General features: G+C 40.6%; 1 protein-coding gene across 1 annotated transcript; it reads right to left on the reverse strand.

Annotated features, from left to right (window-relative positions):
• Nucleotides 1-2,786: 2,786 nt before the first annotated feature.
• On the reverse strand, nt 2,787-6,975 carry LOC148013328 (acyl-coenzyme A oxidase 2, peroxisomal-like). The gene is made up of 7 exons (XM_087668105.1): nt 5,996-6,975; nt 5,584-5,699; nt 4,586-5,466; nt 4,276-4,455; nt 4,006-4,172; nt 3,644-3,767; nt 2,787-3,548 (listed from the first exon to the last, which is right to left on the reverse strand). Exons 1-7 carry the CDS (start codon nt 6,427-6,429, stop codon nt 3,393-3,395), a joined length of 2,058 nt encoding a protein of 685 aa, XP_087524231.1. The 5' UTR covers nt 6,430-6,975; the 3' UTR covers nt 2,787-3,392.
• Nucleotides 6,976-20,341: the final 13,366 nt, after the last annotated feature.

Genomic DNA, 20,341 nt, shown 5'->3' on the forward strand with positions numbered 1-20,341 from the left:
CAGGGGTATGATGCCAGGAGGCATATTCCACGGTGGATTCCGTGAAACCACAGAGGATTTCGTGAGGTTTTGTGGTGGATTCTGTAAAACTATATTTATTTGTCGGGGCTCGTACACAAGGTGGATTCCTTGTGTGAGAAGCTGACACGAGGACACCTGTCCTTTTCGGGTGCCATATAAATTTAATGTGAACGTGGGTGATTCCTCAGTAGGTGATTTCGCAAAATACATATTTAAATTAACGGACGTTTAAGGCTAGGACAGAGTTTCAACTTATTTATTTTGTAGCTGAAGATTGTTAAGTATTCACTTTTGTCGATTTAATTTTATTATTTTCTAACAATTGTGAATGCTTCAGTTGATGTGTAGAGTTGGCAGCGGTGGCATTGGGAAGCACCAGGCGATGGCGTGTATCCTGCGTGTATTCAAATTATCTAAAAAAAATTATCATTTTTTAATGGACGCACCCTTTATCATTAAAGGCGTGGCATTAATATTTACTTAGATGTGCTTGACAAACATTTATTATTTTTGTATACGTACAGGCGCTCAGTTTAAATATTTCATTATTGGACATTGTATTTGGACACGACCCGACTTTTGGGACGCCCAACTACAAGGCATGGGAGGAGATTGTACCCAATTTGTCTTTTTGTCTCATATCATACAAACTCTCTTCTTGGTTTTATGAAGTTTATGTAGAGTTCTTTGTTCTTGGGGACCTTCCGCGCTCACTACGCACACATCCACCATCTGATTTGTGCACCAGAAGCGATTGAGGAAAGGATGCAAAGTCTAAGCAGAAAGAAGATTGTAATTGCATTGTTAGACTCATCAAGGAAGGTTGTCCCTTAATGATCGAAGGAAAATAAATTACGCATAGAACCGATTGTGGCCATTAATAAACAGATAGGGAAAGGAGAACATTTGCAAGGCCAAAGGGAAGAAGAAAAACCGTAAAAACGTGTCAATCTCAAGTTGACAACAGAGAGAGAGAGAGAGAGAGAGAGAGAGAGAGAGAGAGAGAGAGAGAGAGAGAGAGAGATGCATCTTTTTTTATTTATGAAAAAAAAGAGAGATGCATCTTCAGGCAAGGAGGATGATAAGGAGCTCATTGATTTCGAGTAGATTATCAATGGAAGCATGACAACAACTAGAACTTTGTCATCAAATGTCTATGGTCTTCATTTCTCCAAAAAGGTAGCATGTAGGAGATTGATGAGATTAATAAAGCCAAACATTATAAGGCTACTAGATATCAAGTTGAGTGAAGATATAGAGAACTTATACGTATAATGATATGCATGTTTGTTTGACATGACTGTTAATGACAAAGGTGGAAGTTTGTTGATAATCAAGGACTTTTTGAAGCCATCACATGGAAAAGGTGGCTTTGCCTCGATAAGGATCAACTTTGGCATAGAATTTGGAGTATTGTCTTAGTCTACACCTCCTAATTGCTTAGTAGATGGAGCAAACATGGAGGTGTCTTACATTATCCTCAATGAACACAACTTGGTTCTTGGGGATTCATATATGACATTGCTTGAGGTAGATAGGCTGCATGGAAAGGGAGCCACAACATATGGATGCTTTTTAAACATCAATCAATTGACATTTCACTTGGCCTTGCCACTAGATGCCCTTTGGATAAAAAATTGTCTTCTAATTCTCCAAAATTTTCAATACTTTTTACTAACTTTTCTTTCTTGATCAATCTTCTTGTTCTTCTGCTACTCTTGCTTGACTTTGGCCTTGCCATTGGATGCCCTTACATCATAATTTGTCTTCTAATTCTTCTTTTTATTTCTATGAGTTTCCCCTAATTTTTCTTGCTTGATCTATGTTCTCATTCTCCTATTTGTTCTTTTTGGCTTGCCTCTAGAAGTGCTTTGTAATCGAGTTGTTTGTGACCATTATTTTTAAAAGGCTTAGCAATGCTTTTCGAACTTTTTGTACGACTCCTTATCCATTTATCATTGGCTCTTGAGGGACATATAATACCTAGTTACATTAAGATGTTAAGGGACATTGATAGGCTCCCCCCCCCAAAGGTAAATTGATAGCGCCCCTCTCCTCTTTTATCACAATGACCAAGACTCGGTATGTAAGCATGTAGATAAAGCTAAGAGCTAGGGCACACGCAACGCTCTAGCAGGGCGATAAAGTCTATGCAGACGGAAGCCTTTCTCCCTTTTTTCGTAATGGGTCGCTGCCCCTCTGTCTCTCTCTCTCACATCACACAGAAACAAAGGTGAATTTGGGCATTCAATCACTGAAGCAGAGAGCTGCAAGGCTTGCAATTCTGTGGTTGGTCAGAACGAAAGCCTACAATTAAGGTTAGTGGTTCTAATATACGACAGACAATAAGTAGTGCATCCATTTGCCATTAGAGAGAAGCTTTTGATATTAGAGAAGATTCCTCCTTCAGTATGGCACTCCGCTTCCTTTCTCAGAACCCCTCTTAGCTAGCAGAATTCACTCATAAGGGGCCGCAAACTCGGACTAATGTACGTGTACAATTCATTGCTGCAACGAATCCGGCTGTTGATAATAACCTTATCACATTCAAGAATTTGGGGGAGTGCTTGCAGCTACCCGAATACTACCTTAGATTCTTGCCAACATTGCAATGGCAATTTTTGTGCTGTTCATACAAAGAGTTTTCTCTTGAATGCAGCAATATCCACACGAAGTTTTGACGTTCTCCCATGTCGAAAAAGGAGCTCTTGTCCCTCGTTTTCCCTTGTAGTGTGCAGGCGGCACTGCATACCTAGCGAGGTGGTTGGGGGCAGGGGGGTGCTTCCAGAGAGGACGCTCGTGGGAATGTCGTAATTCACAATGTGGGAATTATGGTGGGAATTTGTCTAAAACTTATTGTGATCATGTCCAATTATGTAGCTGCTCTCATCAGAACAGTTTCAGAATATGATACAAGAAACAGCCATAGAGCAACAGGTAATGGACCCATGTGGTTAGGTAGAGTCTGGCATGAACTTCTCAGGGCTAATTTTGAACAAAAGAAACATGGAAAAAATGATGAATCTTCTGGAGCCAAGTCAACTTGTTCAGCTGAAATGCTGGAGATTTGCCCAGCTTCATGAGAACACCACACGTGCACATACACACTCCCACATAAACTTATAAGCCCCCTGTCAATGGGTCAAATGGGTGAATTTTTTATTGGTCTCTTGATACTGAAAGAAACCCAGAAGCACTCTTATAACTGGATCTTTTCCCAGAGCTTCACTTGTGAGTGCACTCTGCTTCCAGAGAAAACAATTATAGGTAAAGAGCTGAAGTTATCTGGCCTTTTTGACTACATGAACCAGATAACTGAAAGCAGGGGCTCCTACTAGAGCAATCTATATACAGAATCTCCCATCTGCAGACTAGAAACCAACACACTGTGTATATTCAGTGTACTGACTTGACTGCAGGCCAATGGGTGCCCGGAGAGCAAAGTCTGGTATACCAAAAGCATCAACAAACTGTTTCGCCACCTCACGCACTTCAGAGCAGAGCTGTTGAACAAGCCTCTGAATTGCCTGAAATAATCCACATATTATTGAGTAAACACATCCTGATTGGAGACCATTTATGAAGAATCAAGGAAACAGATCAAGATGCTGCCTAGCAGTACCTTTGCCTTATTGGGAGCCACATAGTCCTGGTTTCGGTATGTTCCTATATCTTGCCATATCCGATCCAATGCATACAGATCACACAACAGCTTCAAGCGTTTTCTTGCATTTCTGTCCTCACAACTGCAAATTATAAAATTCACACGCCAAGGAAATGCTTAAACATGAATTCTCATGAAGCATGACTATTCTAGCTCCTAAGCTTAGCTATCTGTTTACATTAGGACAAGCCAATATTATAATATGCTAGTAATGAACTAACATCACATAAAAATATTGGTGGTGTCTCATATCCCTGATGCTTATCAACAATAAATGTTGATGTTGCCTCATATATCCTAGATGCTGTTAAGATACTCACCGTCTAACAGCCTGGATAAACTTCTCAAGAATGACAGTTTCAATATGTGATTCAGCAAGTGTAAGAAGATGATTCAAGCAGCGGTTCCAGGCCCCAAAACTACCCAGTTGTCTTGAGTGTTTCCTCAAGCGGAGGGCCACTGTTTGCAGAAGCTTAGCTGTGCGATACTGCACAGGTAATCACAGTTCCATCAGATATCCAATGGAGGGAATTTTCATGCTATAGAATTCATGAAGAAACCAAAGAATCACAATGAAAGTAAGGCAATACCCGAAAGGCATCAAGTTGAAAATTAGGATCCCTCAGGTGGCCTTCTCCATCCCGATGGGTCACAACAGGATTTGTCTGTGACAGGTAGGTCCCCATTGAATCTCTCAGATAAATCCAAGTAACTGTCAATGCGCCACCTTCGAATTTTTTCTTGTACTGTTTCAGCAGATCCGCAGCAACCTGCTTTGACGATTCATCCACATTGTTAGAGATCAAGGTAAAATGCTTGGGATAGTTTGCCTTTTAACTATCTCAAACCACTGCAGATGCTGCTAGACTATCAGGATTCAGAATGAGTGAAACTTCTCACCTGTTGCAATAGCACCGTATTATCACCCTCGAAAGTTTGAAAAATGTCATGGTCATTTCGCAGGGTTCCAAACCTGTTAACTGCAGCATAGCCATGACCCCCACATGCTTCCCTGCATATACTGACAGACTTTGCAGTGTAGGCAGTGATATAAGACTTCAATCCAGCAGAAAGGGCATGCACATCAGCTATGACTGCATCATCATGAGTTCTCTTCATTTCCCCATATCGGTCAACTAAGTAGTCTGTTGCAAAATGGAAGGCATAGGCTGATGCAAGCATAGGCAGGAGTCTATATTGATGTGACTGGTAGTCAAGTATGGTAATCTCTGGCTGATTTGGTGGTCCAAACTGCTGCCTTAATAGTGCATACCGGATTGCTATTGTCACTGCAGCCTTCAAGACCCCTACTGAACCTGCAGCCAATCCCACTCTGCCACCAACAAGCTCTCCTAATGTTGCAGCAAACCGTTTATTCACAGTTGGAAGGTCACTGCTGTACACACCATCCTTGGATACATCACCAAACCTGTTAAGAAGGTTGTCACGTGGAATGCGGACATTATGGAACCGAAGAGCACCATTGTCCACACCATTCAAGCCGACCTTGTAGCCACAGTCACGAATCTCCACTCCTGGTAGAGTTGCATGTGATTGCATGCTCCGAATGGGAACAATAAATGCATGAACGCCCATATCGGTAGGTGTAGAGGAACCAGAGGATGGAAGCAGAAGCCGTGCAAAAACAGTGGCAAACTTCCCATGCACTGCAGCATTCCCAATCCACCATTTTGTTGCTCCCTCATTGGGTGTGTTGATCACAAACTCATCAGTTTCATTATTGAATGTTGCTGTTGTCTGAAGACCTTGGACATTTGATCCTGTTGGGAAGAGCAAAACCTAGAGTTAACATAATAATGAAAATTATATTATTCTGAACAAACATGAGACGACAGCTCAAACTAACCAGTCAGTGACAAACAACCAAGACCACCTACCATGATGAAGCTCGGTCATTGCAAAACACCCAGGAAAATCCAAGTTCTCGATGCCAGTATAGTACTTGTCATGATGTTTCTGAGTGCCCAGATTCATCACTGCTCCGCCCCATAGGCTGCAGTAGTGAAGTAAAGCATTTAAGCAACAACAACCAGAGAAATCTATCCATCTTACATGTACAGATTGAAAAACTTCAAAGCGGCTCGTTTTGGCAGCAATTTGCATTAGGAAAAAACAATATCGCACAATATCCCTAGTACCGAACAAGATGATATTCTAAAGTGATTAATTGAAAATTTTAAGCTTATGCTTATTTCTCAAGTCTCATAGACGAGCACTTGTGAAGTCCCATGTTTCTTTGTTAATAGTAAAGGTTTGGTTGGTAAGACAAGCGAGAACAATATAAAGTACCTGTACTGCACTCCAAGCTTAATGCCAAGAGACAGGTCAATGAGACCAACAGCCTCGGTGAGGGCAAAATACTTTGCTGGGTCCTCCAAAAGAAGCTTCATTGGCTTCACCCTCAGGTCTCTCACAATGGCAAGAAGTTGTCTCATTGTGAGATCTCTGTGTTCATCCTTGCTGATCTCCACCGGTGTGACAAGGTCAGGATGGTCCTTGAAATACTGCAAGACTGGCTCTTGTATACTTCTGTGCTTCCCTGCAACATACCGCGACAGGGCATTGGGAGCTTCCATGTCAATCTCCATGGCTGCGTGACTGGAGCAGCACTGCCTGTCAATACTTTGCTGACTCACAGATGGGACACCCAGATGGAATGAGAGCAACCGGAGGCGGCGCTGGGATTTCATGTGCTCTTCTTGTTTCTTGCATAGAGACTCCATGGGAGTGCTGGGAAGGTGCTCCCTGCAGATGCTAGTGATAATCTACAAATGTGTGCTCTGTACAGAAGGTAATCTACAAATTTCTCCGCAGGAGATATGCTTATTGATGAGTGAAGAATTTTAAAAGAAAGCAAATTATAGGGGCAGAATCAAGCTGTGATATGGGAAGAAACCATGGATATTTTCGCTTATAAGGCAACCCAAAATCTACGGATTTCTCTGCAGAGGATATGCCTACCGATGAATGAAACCCCAAATTTTAGAAGAAGCGAGGCAATGGACAGAATGAATCAAGCTCTGACAGGACAAGGAACCATTGATTTTCCCGCTGAAGCCAACCCACTACTGTCTGTCATTCAATCAAAGGAATTCTTGTTCAAGAATTACGAATACCTTCTGAGAGGCGGAGACACTTCTGCGATCGTCCTCCTGTCTTCCGCTTCTTCCTTCCTCTGAGAGGGATTAACTTAATACCTTCTGATTAAGACGTTCAATCTTCTCTTCAGGGCCCAGGCTTTCTCCTTCTTCTCTCTTTCCTTTCTGTTTAACGAATAAAATGGGAAATTATATTAATGAAAAGGGTCTTCTTCTCTCTTCTTCTCTTTTTCGAAAAAGATGCAAAATTTCCGATTTTCGGCCTTTCAATAATGATGACCGAATCGAATATGTATTATTTCCAAATTTTCTGGTTTTCTAGCTTTATTTCTGAGCTCTTTTTAAGATTTCTCAGATTTTTATCCGTTTTTAAAAATTTCCGAAATCTTAGAGGATGACGTGGTCGCACTGGTGACTGGATAATACTCTCAACCGACAGTAATTTTCCAAATTTTGGAGGCAAAATTTCTTAACTATATATATATTTTTTAAAAAATTCCCCAGCGAGGTGGTCAAAGGGGCCTGCTGTTACCGGGATAGTAATATACCTAGGCGATATGGCCTATATTATTCCGTGCATTATTATTTATTTTAATTTTAATTGTACACATGTTTCGGCTGTTTTTAAATATCTGAAAATCTTAGTTATCGTGCAGTTCTTTAATTTTCCTGTTTTTGAATTCCTTGAGGATGACGTGGACTAGCCCAACTGGATAAAACACGTGATGACGTGTCGCTCCTCCAGGTTGCGTCAGTGATGATGATGCGTGGAGGAGCCGGCTGCATCGGACGGTCCCGATCCACCATCTCGACCACGTGGCGTGCCTGACAGACGTGCATCCTGTGTACTTGCGCCGAAATTCTCTCCCGAGCTGCGCTTTGTAAGCGTGGGTTCCCATCAGCCCTCAAATTTGAAGGACACTACCTTTTCTGTGCTCACGAAAAACTTTTTTCCCATCAAATGGAAAAAAGGACCAAGCTTAACCCCAGCCGGTTTTGGGAGGGAAACAGCCGGTTTTATAACTAAAATGCTTAAAAAATAGCTGGTTTTCGTCAATACGAGCTTCAATTTCAATCGGTTTTTTGAGAACCTTGCTTGGAAAAAATACATTAAAGGATGGTTTTCTGTGAGCACTGTACATCTTTTCTTTTCAAAGGGCTAAAACGAGCTTGTCCTTATTTGAAGCGTTTCACTTAAGCCTATCCTTCTTTTGACAAGTGAAAATTTGTTTAGCCTTTCTTTTGAAAGTTACAAAATATTTTGCCCTTCTTTTGAAAGGTGAAAAATTGTAAGCATTTCTATTGTGAAGGTTGATTTTTGTTTTTAATTTTCTTTTGAAGGTTAATAAAACTTTAACACTTCTATTGTAGAAGTCTATTTCTATGAAAAACATTTCTTTTGAATGCTACATAAGTTATTAGCCTTCTAGAGAAGGGTAAAACCCCCTTTGAAGGATGTTGCAACCTTCAAATTTGAGGACTGTATGGCTTCCCATCAATCCTCAAATTTGAATGGTCACCTTGAATTTCATTTTGAAGGTTATATTTAAAGTTTATATGTTCTCACAAGTTATAGTCTACAATTTTATTTATTTATGTTATTTTTTCCTTTTCGGGTGTGGAGAAGGAGAAATACAATGGTGAAGGATAAAGATCCATCGAAAAAGATTGCAACCTTCAAATTTGAGGGCTAGGTGCCATAGACCCATGACAACTACGACACACCAACCAAATTCATGAGATGATGTAACCACAACCACCAATAGCAACATAAATCCAATTATCCACATGCATCTAGGAAACCACCATATAGTAAATATAACATTGCAAATAAATCCATGATAACTATAACAAAATTTCATGAATAATGATTCCCAAATCCATGATAAACTCTACGTTGTGACATTGCAAATAAATCCATAATAAACAAACTATCTAGTGCCAATCTTCAACAATCACAAAATGGAGGTGCCATCCTTATGTCACTTGGACGTGTGTCTTTTATTTGAAAAAGAAAACAATTACAAAATGGATAAATGCTTTCTTCATGTGCAATAAGAGAAACAAATGCAATGGCTACTAAAGCTCCACATATTTTTCACACTTGTATGGACCCACACCATATCCATCAATTATGGCTTGTAGAATTAGGGATGTTTCAAAAAATACCTATATGTGAGAGATTTAGGAGTATTGACCATTTTCCTCTCTTCCCCTTTGGAAGAACATCAAAAGAAGGAGCTTCCATGCATCATCATCCTTAATGGCTAGCCTAGCCAATGCTGCAAACCAAGCTTACTAATCATACTTTGATTGTGGGCTTCCAAAGCTCATGAGGCCAATTACTCATTAGACATTCCTTGTGAAGAAAAGATGTTAAATAGCCATGTGATAGTGTACAAAAAAGTATACATTTTCAAGGCTTACTCCTTTGGAACAAACTTGAGAGAACACTTCGCTTGATATGACAATGTAATTCGTGCATAGCAAATGGTGCACTTTTTCAAGAGAATAAGTGCTACACTTTCCACATATTGCAAGCAAAATTTATCATGTATTCTGTGTCAACTTTATAGTATCACATAGAAACCTTCTCTTGTGCGAAATGTTTTGTAATCACTAGCAAAAATCATATGCACTTGCATACACATCTTTTAACAATTTGAAAATAGAAAATATTTGTACAATTAACCAAAAATTATCTTAAAACACTTAAAGATGATATGCAGTAAACATATAAAAAACAAAGCATAGTTTAAGTGTAGCACATACATCATTACATCATGAAATAAGACATGTTTTCTTGCTCCTTGCAAATGAACATGACTCAAAAGTAAATATTTGTTAAAATCATGGGATTAAGAGACATGCTATGTGTAGATATACAACATCCTAAAATGGTATTCCAGAAAGAAAGAACATGATCTTTATGGAAGTTGCAAGGGCTATGATGAACTAGACACATATGCCTTTGATTTATTGGGTTGAGGTAGCACATACTGTAGTTCATATTATGAACATGACACCTACAACATTGACTCATCACATGCCTTCATATGAAAAGATGTATGGAAGAACACCTATAGTTGTGTACTTCAGGGTGTTTGGTTGTGTATGCTATGTTCATGTCCTCGATGATCTGAGGAGGAAAATGGAACCAAAGGTTGCCAAGTGTATTTTTCTTGGCAATTCAAATGAGAAGAAGGGTTATAAATGATATGACCCTATCATTAGGGAGGCCTACATAAGCATGTATGTAAGGTTCAGTAGATATGAGTCTTGGTATAGACATGAAGCCATAGTTGAGATGGATGCTTATGAGAGTAGTGATGATGATGGTTATGATTTTTTTTACATCAAGTGATAATAAAAGAAATTAGCCCATTGAGGACATGTTTGGACCTCGAGACTATGAAGAAAGTAGTGGGAGTTATAGCCCATGGAGTGTTACTTTGCAAAGTACACAAAACTGAGGTAGAGATTGCACAAGGAAAGGAGCCTATGGGGTGAAAGTTCAAAGGATGAGTTTATGGATGATGAGTTTGGGATACCTCATGTTAGAACTACATGAATAAAGAGTGCAGGAAAGTATGTAGCACCACATGTAAGAATGGTTGAGACATCGTCTACTACACCTCAGTTGAGAAGATTGGATAAAGTAAGACATCCAATTAATATGTTGACATATAATAGCTTTATGACTATGAATTATGCATACATGTTACCTTATGTTCAACATGTAGAGTCTACTTTCTTTCAATAAGTAGTTGGAAGCAAAGATTGGAAGGAAGCCATGGATAAGGAAATGGATGCATTGACCAAGAACAAGACATGGGATCTAGTTGAGCTGCCTTATGGTAAGAAAACAATTGGTTGCAAGTGGATATGTAAGTTCAAGTTAAAATTAGACGGTTCGTTGGAAAGATACAAAGCAAGATTGGTTGCAAAGTGTTATGCACAAACATATGGATTAGACTATGAGGAGACATTTAGCCTAGTGGAAAAGATGACTACAATGAGATTGGTGATTGTCTTAGCTTCTATTTATAGTTGGAAATTATATCAAATCAACATGCACCTAGAGGTATGAGAGGATTAGAAGTTCTTATTTAGCATGGGATTCCAATAAAACATGGCTAATTATTCAATTTACATCAGACAAATAGAGGATGGAATGGCTATTGTGGTAATCCATATTGATGATACAAGTACACTTGAAAGAGAGATTATTGAAATAAAGCATGGTCTACACAAGGAATTTGATATCAAAGACCTTGGGCCATTGAGGTACTTTTTGGGCATTGAAGTGATTGACACATCACATGGAATTTGGTTAGTATAAAGGCAATACTCATTGGAGAAGCTAGAGAAGTTTGGGATGACAACATGTAAGCTAGTGGATACACCATTGGATCAAAACGTAAAGATAATTGATGATGGATACTATGCTAAGGATGTTACTAACCTACAATTTCTTTGTCTAATAGAGAGTAGAGCAGCATAGGTATAACATTGGTAGCATGTGAGCAAACATGGCTAAGACTACTTCTATGTGATATGGGGATTGAGATAGATGGTGGAGTTATCATGCATTGTGATAACATTAGTAGCATTATGTTGGCAAAGAATCCAGTATGCCATGGAAGGAGAAAGCATATTTAAGTGCACTATCATTTCATCATAGAGAAAGTTATGGACGGAGAGAAAGACTTGATACATGTCAAAACCAATGACCAAGTCACTGGCATCTTTACCAAAGCATTAGGTAAAGATAAGTTCAAGTACTTTAGAAGTGCATTCGGGGTATTGTATTTGCAAGCTCATTCTGAGCTTGAGGTGGAGTGTTGAGAAATATAACATAGGCTAAGTCCATATTTTATGTATGCACTAAATAAAAGAGAGGCTATGTGTAAAGAGACATTACAGTCATAAGGTATCTATCACTTTAGCAAGATACTTTACATGTATCTTAATGAAGAAGAAGAAGAACAATTCTTCAGCCTCCATATCTTGTACCATCTCCCTTTCATTGTACATCCATATCGATTCCTTTCAATAGACCTAATAGAACTTTTTATAAAGGCTACATTAGCAATAGCTATAATGCGCTCTTGGGGATTAATCTTGATAAGGACATTCATGACAACAAATATAACTTGGAAGATCCTATTGATGAAATATAGTCAACAAGCTTTGATGAAGAGTTTGTGGATGGAAAATAGTTTTTTCAGAGCATGCCAATGCATGAGGACTCATTTGAGAAGGAAATAAATGATGTGGATATGAACAAGATGCAAGAGGAAGAGTTTAAAGAGGAGAACAATGATGGAAATTTGTTACATGAGGAGGAAACCCTACTTGCATGCTTTGGCCAATAGCCTAAAGCCAACAACGAGTATAAAAAGTCCGTTCAGTTAAGAAACATGGATCTTGAGCGAGGTTAGATATGGAGGTCGCAAATCATAGACAAGAAGCATGATAACTAAGACTAGACAAGACTCTTACTCAGGTGAATTAGGTTCCAATATTAATTAACTTTGGACTTATAAACACAATCTTGAGTAGACAAAGCCATAGACAGAAAGTACAAAGTACAATAGCATTGCATTCAAATGATTGCCAAGTACATTCTTTTATAGTTGCAAGATGGTATAATTTTTCCCTCACTGTGCCTATGGGATATAAGGTAGCTCTTCTAGACTGTTGCATGTTCCTTATCTTACTACTCCCTCACTACTCCATACAAAGAGGCTATCATAAGAGTTTGATTGCATATTTCTCAACACCCCTCCTCAATCACAACCATGAAAGCACCAAGTATACGGAGGTTGTCATAAGTAGAACCTTGCTAAGTGTAGACATGGAAAACCCACCACATAAAGCTAGAGGCTGTCACAAGGCCTTAAATTAGTGTGTAGAGGTTGTAGTACAAATGATTACGTGAGGAGTACAAGGCTTATGATTGGAGCATTAATGCAAGTACATATAAGGCTTAAAAAAGTCGGTCTGAATAGTGGGAAAAAAAGGATTGATGAGGCTTGTCCTTTTGCTCTTGAGTGCCTTCTTCTTCTGCTTCTTCATGGTCTTCTTCTCCTTTGACAGTTGCAAGGTAGGCCTTCTGCGATCTGGTATGACAAAAATTTTCAATGTGCCCAATTCTTTTACAAAAGTCAGAAACAATGTCTTTCTTTCCTTTGTACTTGTTTTTAACATAGAGCGCTTGTTCTTCTTTTGAAGTGCTTGCTTCCTCTTTACCTTTGAGCATCTTCTCTTCTTCAAGGAGTGATTCTTTGATATCTACTGACTTTGAATTTGGCATATTAATTAGTGTGGTGGAGACATTACCAAATATTAGAAGAAGACTCTTAAGCAAGACTCCAATGCATATGTCTTCTTCCATTTTTAAGTTAATCCTTGCAAGTTGAGTAAGTAGAATTTCCATATAATTAATGTGAGCAGCAAGGGATGTATTAGCCTTCATATTCAACCTGAAAAACTCAATCAAAAATTCATATTTTGAATATTTAGATTGGGCACCAAACAATGTGTCCAATCGTTCCCAAGTAGTATGAGATGTATCACTTGTGTCTACATGGTGGATATAACTGTTGTCAAGCTCAAGCTTGATGATTGGTTGGGCTTTGTCATCACTCTTTTGCCATACTACTGTAAGAGTAACATATTGGGCTTCTTCTCTTGGCCATTGGTTATTGACAATGTGTCCAATCGTTCCCAAGTAGTATGGAGATGTATCACTTGTGTCTACGTGGTGGATATAACTGTCCTCAAGCTCAAGCTTGATGATTGCTTGGGCTTTGTTATCACTCTTTTGCCATACTACTGTAAGAGCAACATCTTGGGCTTCTTCTCTTGATCCTTGTTTTCCATGTGTGGAAGTCCACTCCCTTTAAGAGGCAAGAGGGTGAATCCTTACCCATTCTGGAGGTCTAAGCAACATCAAATATCTAATGAAGACTTCTTCTAGAACTAAAACTGAGTTGAGTTTGAGGGGAGCTGGAAGAGTAGTGTGTAGAGATGAATCAATCTCACTATGGCTGTGATACCATGTTAAGAAACACAAATCTTAAGCAAGGTTAGCTATAGAGGTCGAAAATCATAGACAAAAAGCATGATAAGTAAGACTAGACAAGACTCTTACTCAATTGAATTAGGTTCCAATATTAATTAACTTGGACTCATAAATGTAATCTTGAGTAGACAAAGATATAGGCTGAAAGTACAAAGCACAAATTTAGCATTGCATTCAAATTATTGTCAAGTACACTCTTTATAATTGTAGGATGGTTCCTCTTTTCCCTCACTATGCGTATGGGATACAAGGCAACTTTTCTAGACTATTGCATGTTCCTTGCCTTATTGCTCCATACAAAGAGGCTATCACAGGATTTTGATTGCATATTTCTCAAACTTCCTCCGCTCAAACTACAACTTTTAGTGGAAGAGGCAATAAGTGTAGACATTCCAAATTAGATTCAAGTAGGGATAGCTCAAGTGTAAATGCAAGGGATCCCAAGGCAAGGCTAGCTAATTCAAATCTAGAAAAAAATAATGACTAGCAAGCTAAGAAATTTTTCCTATAATGCTAAAGGATTGACAAATCCCACCAGAGATGTGGTTACTAGCAATTGGCTCTACTAAGAAAGCATTAATTCAGATTTTATTTGTCTGTAAGAGGTTAAAGTCTTAGGTGAACTTCTACTTAGGAATCTCAAGTCCACTTTCAAAGAATATGACAAGGTATTCATTGACCATGGAGGAGGTAATGGTGGCATAGTTATTGGTATTGATCGAAAACTATCTCCATTAGTTCAGAGGATTGTAAAGGGTCTTTGGCTACATTTGTATTGTGATCATACTAGGCACAAATGAAGACATAGCTTTAGTCTCAATTTATGCCTTGGGAAACTATAGAAGTATGACCCAAATTTGGAACTAAATAAAGGGCTTACTTTGCCCAATGATCATCCTTACAAGGGACTTCAACATGGTGGAATTTATTTTAGATAGGCTAGAGGGGCTAGGTAACTAGGTAAGTGGGTTGGAAAAAGAGGCATGTGACATCCTCAAATGTTTCCATTGCCTAGTCAATATCAATTCGAACATAGGTTTCACTTGGACCAACAATCAGAAACCACCCTACATCAAAAGACTAAACTTGATAGATGTTATGTTTCTTCAGGGTTGCTAGCATCTTTTATGAACTACTAGCAAAAATGACTTCATACTATAGTACTCTCAAATCATAAACCAATCCTCACAACCCTTGCCCCCATGATTCTACATCAACCCCAAGGGTTAGTTGGTTCCATGTAGACCCCAACCTCTTCAAATTCCATCACATCTTGTAGGGCATCAATCAGATTTGGGCTGCTTAGTTCCCCTTTAGGGGCAGCCCTAGAGCTAGGAATTGGGCAATAGCCATAAAGGAATCCCAACATTTCCTTAGCCAAGCTAAACACACCCTTCCGACACAAGAAAGAAGAGCCAAGACCTATCAAGAGGTTCTAATGCTTGAGAAAATAATAGATGAAGGGGAAGAGAGCCTACAACTAAGGCCAAGCTAAGGAATGAATAACTAATTGAGACCGAGAGTTTATAGATATACTTTAGAGAGTGGCGGGTTACTAGTGGATAGGACTACAAAAGAGAATTTTAGAATGCTTAAATAAAAGACAATCAGGGAAAGGATACCCCTACTACAAAGCAAGGATGCAACTCTAGCCCAGGACCAAGAGGATAACCTAGCCACAACATATGAACATTTTTATGACATCTTTAGTAAACCTACATCCAGTTTGGAAATTCAAACATCAAATCGATTTAGGGTTTCCAGATGCAAGGAAAATATAGTACCACCAAAATTAGTCCCTCTAAAATGGACTCCAACTTTACTCACCTAGAATCAAGGGATACCATTGATTTCTTAGCCAAAGGTAAATCCCTAGGGCTAGATGGCCTACCTAATGAATTCTATTAGTGTTTCAAGGAAATTCTCCTAGATCCTCTATTAAAAGTTTGGAAGGAAGTTGTGCACTTTGGGGCTCAACTATTAATGATCAATCAAGGGATAGTTAAGCTAATCCATAAAAAAGACGACAAAGAGCTATTGGCAAGGAATTGGAGGCCTATTACTAGTTTAACCTTTGCTTACAAAATCTTTGCTAAAACCCTTTCTAATAATATACCAAATACCCACTTACAAAATGGGTAGGAAAAAATAGATGGATTTGATAAAAGGGAGATACGTCCTAGATGCTATTATAAGCCTGTGGAAAGGGCTAGAATATGCATGGAAGAGAAAGCATGAATATGTATCCCTAAAAATTAACTTTGACAAAACCCATGACAGGCTTGAATGAGATTTTACATTACAATCCCTCTACATTGAGGAAGGCATGTTGTTGGGTTTCGAAGCCCACTTGGGCAGCCTTTGCTCGGCTTTCAGCTAGTATCTTATCTTTTTTAGCTTGAGCCAGACGGTGCACCAAGGCTTTGACTAGTCTTTCATTATGCGCTACCCATTCATCTGCCCTTTTTGTCATCTCCTTGAGGCTTTCCCCCTGCTCTGAGCTAGCACTATCAGCCTCCGTTCTTGATCTTCCATTTTTCCTTTCAATCTCTACTGCTCTTCTTGTGCCGAGGTTGCCTCTTGTGTCAATTTCTCCACTTCTCTTTTGTATCTACATGCTCTTTCCTCCCTTAGTGCCTCCATTCCTCTGTGGCTTTAGTGATCTTTTCCATTTCAGCTTGCAAATCCTCATAAATCCCTACAATCTCTTCGTTGAGTCTTCGCAAGCGCACCATGGCTTCAGTTTCTTCGTTCAATCTTGCATGCCATTCGGCATCCTCTTCTTCTTTAGCTTGTAGTTGTTCCATGAGCTCACCGATCTCCCTTTGGGCCATGGCTGTTTGGTGGGTGTTTTTCGGTTGAAATGTAGCCATGGTTTCCATTTCTGCTTCTATCTCTACCACTGTGATTTTTTCTCTTCCTTGGCTTTCTCTAGTTGAGATAGAAGTTCCTTGACATATTCATTGTATTCCACGGGTGCCATCTCTATTGCGGGGATGGAGGTTGTAGAGATTGCCACCTTTTGCCTCTTCAGGTCTTGTCTAGACTTGGCGTTTGCTGCTATCGGTCTTTTGGTTCCTGCTAGAGGGGTCCCTTCTCTTGCTCCTTGATTCATTTCCTTATTTACAAAGTATTGGACCTAGGCCATTAGGTTGCTGTCATCCACATGAGTCGTAGAACTAGGTGTGGATATGGTGGTGGTAGTGACAAGCGCTAGGAGAGTAGGAATGGGGGTAATTGGGGCCTTGTCCTTGCCTTTTTGCACTGTAGGTGGTACGAGTTCCGGCATATGGGCACTTGAGCTCATCCCTTCATCTCTAAGTGGGCTCATGGGCTCCGGCTTTGTCCTACCTAAACTGTTGCTCAATGGACCTGTGGGTTGCAAGGGCTATGTCTTCCTCCTCCTTTCTTCTCAACCCCTTGATAACCGGTAGACGAACAAGGTGGAAAACCAATAGACGAAAAAGGTGGAAAATCTGGAAAAGCTAAAGCAGAAGACAAAGGCCAAGGCAAAGTGAAACGGAAGACGAAGGCGCGCCAGGAAAAATCTAGAAACACAAGAAGTGTAGAAAATTCCTAAATAAGGGAAAAAGGTGCACAAGGAAAAGCGCAAGTCAATACTTTTGTAAAAGAGTGCAAGCGCATCATGATTTAATTTAAAGAGCACTGGGCTCTCACCTGTGCAATTTGTAAAGGTAGATGGGTGGTAGGAAGGAAGCTAGGAAGATAGGAGGACAAGGGGAAAAAGGGCCTAGGCTACGGCCGGCCATGTAAAAAAGGGGATAAGGGGATGACCGTCCAAAAGGGATTTAGGGTTTTGTATATAAAGTTGAAAAGTGAATGAGAAGCTCATTCTTGTGTGTGGCCAAAAGTGGGTCTCCTCCTCCTCCTCTTCTTCTTCTTCTTCTTCTTCTTCTTCTTCTTCTTCTTCTTCTTCTTCTTCTTCTTCTTCTTCTTGCTTGCTTGCTTGTGCTTGTGCTTGAGAGAGGGAGTGTAAGAGTGTGAGGGAGTGAGTGTGTGAGGGTGAGGGACTGAGGAGGAGAAGCTCTCCATCTTCTCCTCTCTTCTTCTCTTCTCTTCTCTTGTCTTATCTTGCTCGCGGCTATGGAGCTTGGAGTGTGGAGCTTGAGGATGGAGCTTGCTTGAAGCTTGCACTTGGATCGTGGAGCTACCGGAGTGCGCGGGAGAGGAGGTAACTCGATCGGCATGGAGGTAAGCTCACTACACCTGTAGATATGGATGGCGCATCGGCTATGTGAGAGGTAGCCATTAATGCTAGGCTTGGAACGCTTGAACAATAAGTAGTCCGTGGGTCTTGGCGGTTGAGCGAAAGCTCCCACATTTTGGTTTCGTTGCCGAGACCAACAGATTCAAGCCTTGAGCACTTGCGCACTTCGAATCGAGCATTGGAGTAGGATTTTCCCCGAACCGGTGCTTGAGGTAGATAGGTAGGAAGTGAGGGAGTTTGAAGAGGTATTCGATCTCCTTAGGAAGTAGGTTTTTGTTGTTTTGGACTTGGGAAAGCATGATGGAGTAGTGTAGGTATTTTTCTTATAAATTTTTCTTGCATTTAGGAAGGATAGGAGCAAAACATTGGAGGAAATAGTAGGGTTTTTTGTTGTTGTATAACAGGATGAAACAGGAAAAAGAAGGGAAAGAAATGAAATATTGGGTGAAATGTTAGTAAGGGAAGCAAGATTGAGGTGAGTGCAGGCCTGGACAGGGTGATAAGGGGCCAAGAGTGGCAAGAAAGGCCACATTGTGCATTGCAGGGTTTCAGGAGAGCAGGAGAGAGGAAGAAAGCTTCGTTGAGTGGATTCGCTTCGATCTTGCCATTGGGGAGATATTTGCCCAGCCCAGGTAATTCTACACCTTTTCCTACATGAGTAGGTTGGATCTGGAGCTGCTCGACCAGGGGGAAGGCCTCCAACGCTCGGCGCGGTGAATTTCTTGAAGTCCGACGAAAAAACACGCCGTGCTCGGTGTCTCCGAGTGACGGCGATCCTGGGCCAAGTCCCAGAATCGGCCCTCAGACTGCTCGAAAATTCGGCCCTTGGCCCTATCGACTCGGCCCACTCGACTCGGACACCCACCACTCGACCCGTCCGAATTGAGCATTCCAACCAACTTTGAAATTCGGCCCTCGGCCCACCTGACTTGGCCCTATCGACTCGGCCCACGTAACTTGGCCCTCGGCCCACTGGGCCCTTGGATGACCAGACTCGGACTGGCCGAATTTGACATTCGGACCAGTCACATTTGGCCCTTTCTACTTGGCCCTCGGACGGCCGAATTGGGCACTCAGCCCCTACAATTCGGACCTGTTGGGTCGAATTTAGATTTTTTTCAAATTTTAACCTGAAGACAGTGAAACTGACCAAGAGACCATATAGAGCCGAAACCATATCATAGAACGATCACTGGGCTGAAACTTAGAGCAAGTAGTTTAAAATTTGGCTATAAACAATCTTTCAAATCACGTATGGCATTTACCGTAACAGCCCCCTCCGCACCTCCCCCAAGTAGGTTGGAGAGAAAACGCGCGCCATGACAGGTCCTCCAAATTGGACCCTAGTGTAGTAATGGCTCTACACGAGTATGGATTCTCACTTGCAAAAGAGTAACCAAAAGCCCATACCCGAACATAGACAAACAGAGACCATAGAACCTCAATGGGCCAATCTAGCCAACAAGGGCAAAAAGGCCACACTACAAAAACACATACGTGTTGCATTCGGACTGCATCTGGTCAAAGTGGAAAGCAATAGCATCAAGCTACAATAGCGAGGATGACTAGATATGATAGTCCTAACGATAGATGCACCCTGAATAGCACTGCACATGCGATGCAAGACATCAGTGGAGAATCCACATCTGGTCGTGCAGTTGGGCACTCAAGGGCATTTGTCAGAAGGCTTAAATTTACAAGCCAAGACCTAGAAGACGAAGACATAGTACCACCTGCTTATCTTAAGGTCAAACTCACCGCAAAAAGAGAGCACACTATCGATGCTCTGATTGATGGAGGGGCAGATTTTAATATCTTGACCTACGAGGCATGGACCCTACTAGGACAACCAAAGCTCACACCGACTAATGCAACTCTTAGCCCTTATGGGGGACACCCACAGGCACTCATAAGGAAGTGCAAAATCCTTGCGAAAATCGAAATTGAAAGCTTGCCTATCCTATTTCATGTTCCTCCAAATAGTGCTAATTACGGGAAGGAAACCCTCCTAGGAAGACCCTTGAAAAGGGCGAGCAAGTGTGAGGCCGACTATGTAGCGCATAGGATACACCTGACACTACCGGGTGTAAGGATAGTCACGACCTTTAGCAAGGGTGACCTCATTGAACCTTGAGGGAAAGGCAAGGAAGGTACTGACATAACAGTCAAGCCTACTAACGAGAGCAAGGACTTGTTGGAAGAGTTGATACAAGCACAGG

The sequence above is a fragment of the Lygodium microphyllum genome, chromosome 26 (genome assembly GCF_053477565.2).
Source record: "Lygodium microphyllum isolate KBCC chromosome 26, Lygodium_microphyllum_v1.1.10, whole genome shotgun sequence".
In the NCBI taxonomy this organism is placed as follows: domain Eukaryota; kingdom Viridiplantae; phylum Streptophyta; class Polypodiopsida; order Schizaeales; family Lygodiaceae; genus Lygodium; species Lygodium microphyllum.

Bases quoted from the DNA above. Each gene is read 5' to 3' on its own strand.
- LOC148013328 (XM_087668105.1), bottom strand. From the start codon at position 6,429: ATGGAGTCTCTATGCAAGAAACAAGAAGAGCACATGAAATCCCAGCGC. The intron at 5,467-5,583 runs GTAGGTGGTCTT...TCTTCCCAACAG, and splicing joins AATGACCGAGCTTCATCATG to GATCAAATGTCCAAGGTCTT. The intron at 4,173-4,275 runs GTATTGCCTTAC...TTACCTGTGCAG, and splicing joins TTCAACTTGATGCCTTTCGG to TATCGCACAGCTAAGCTTCT.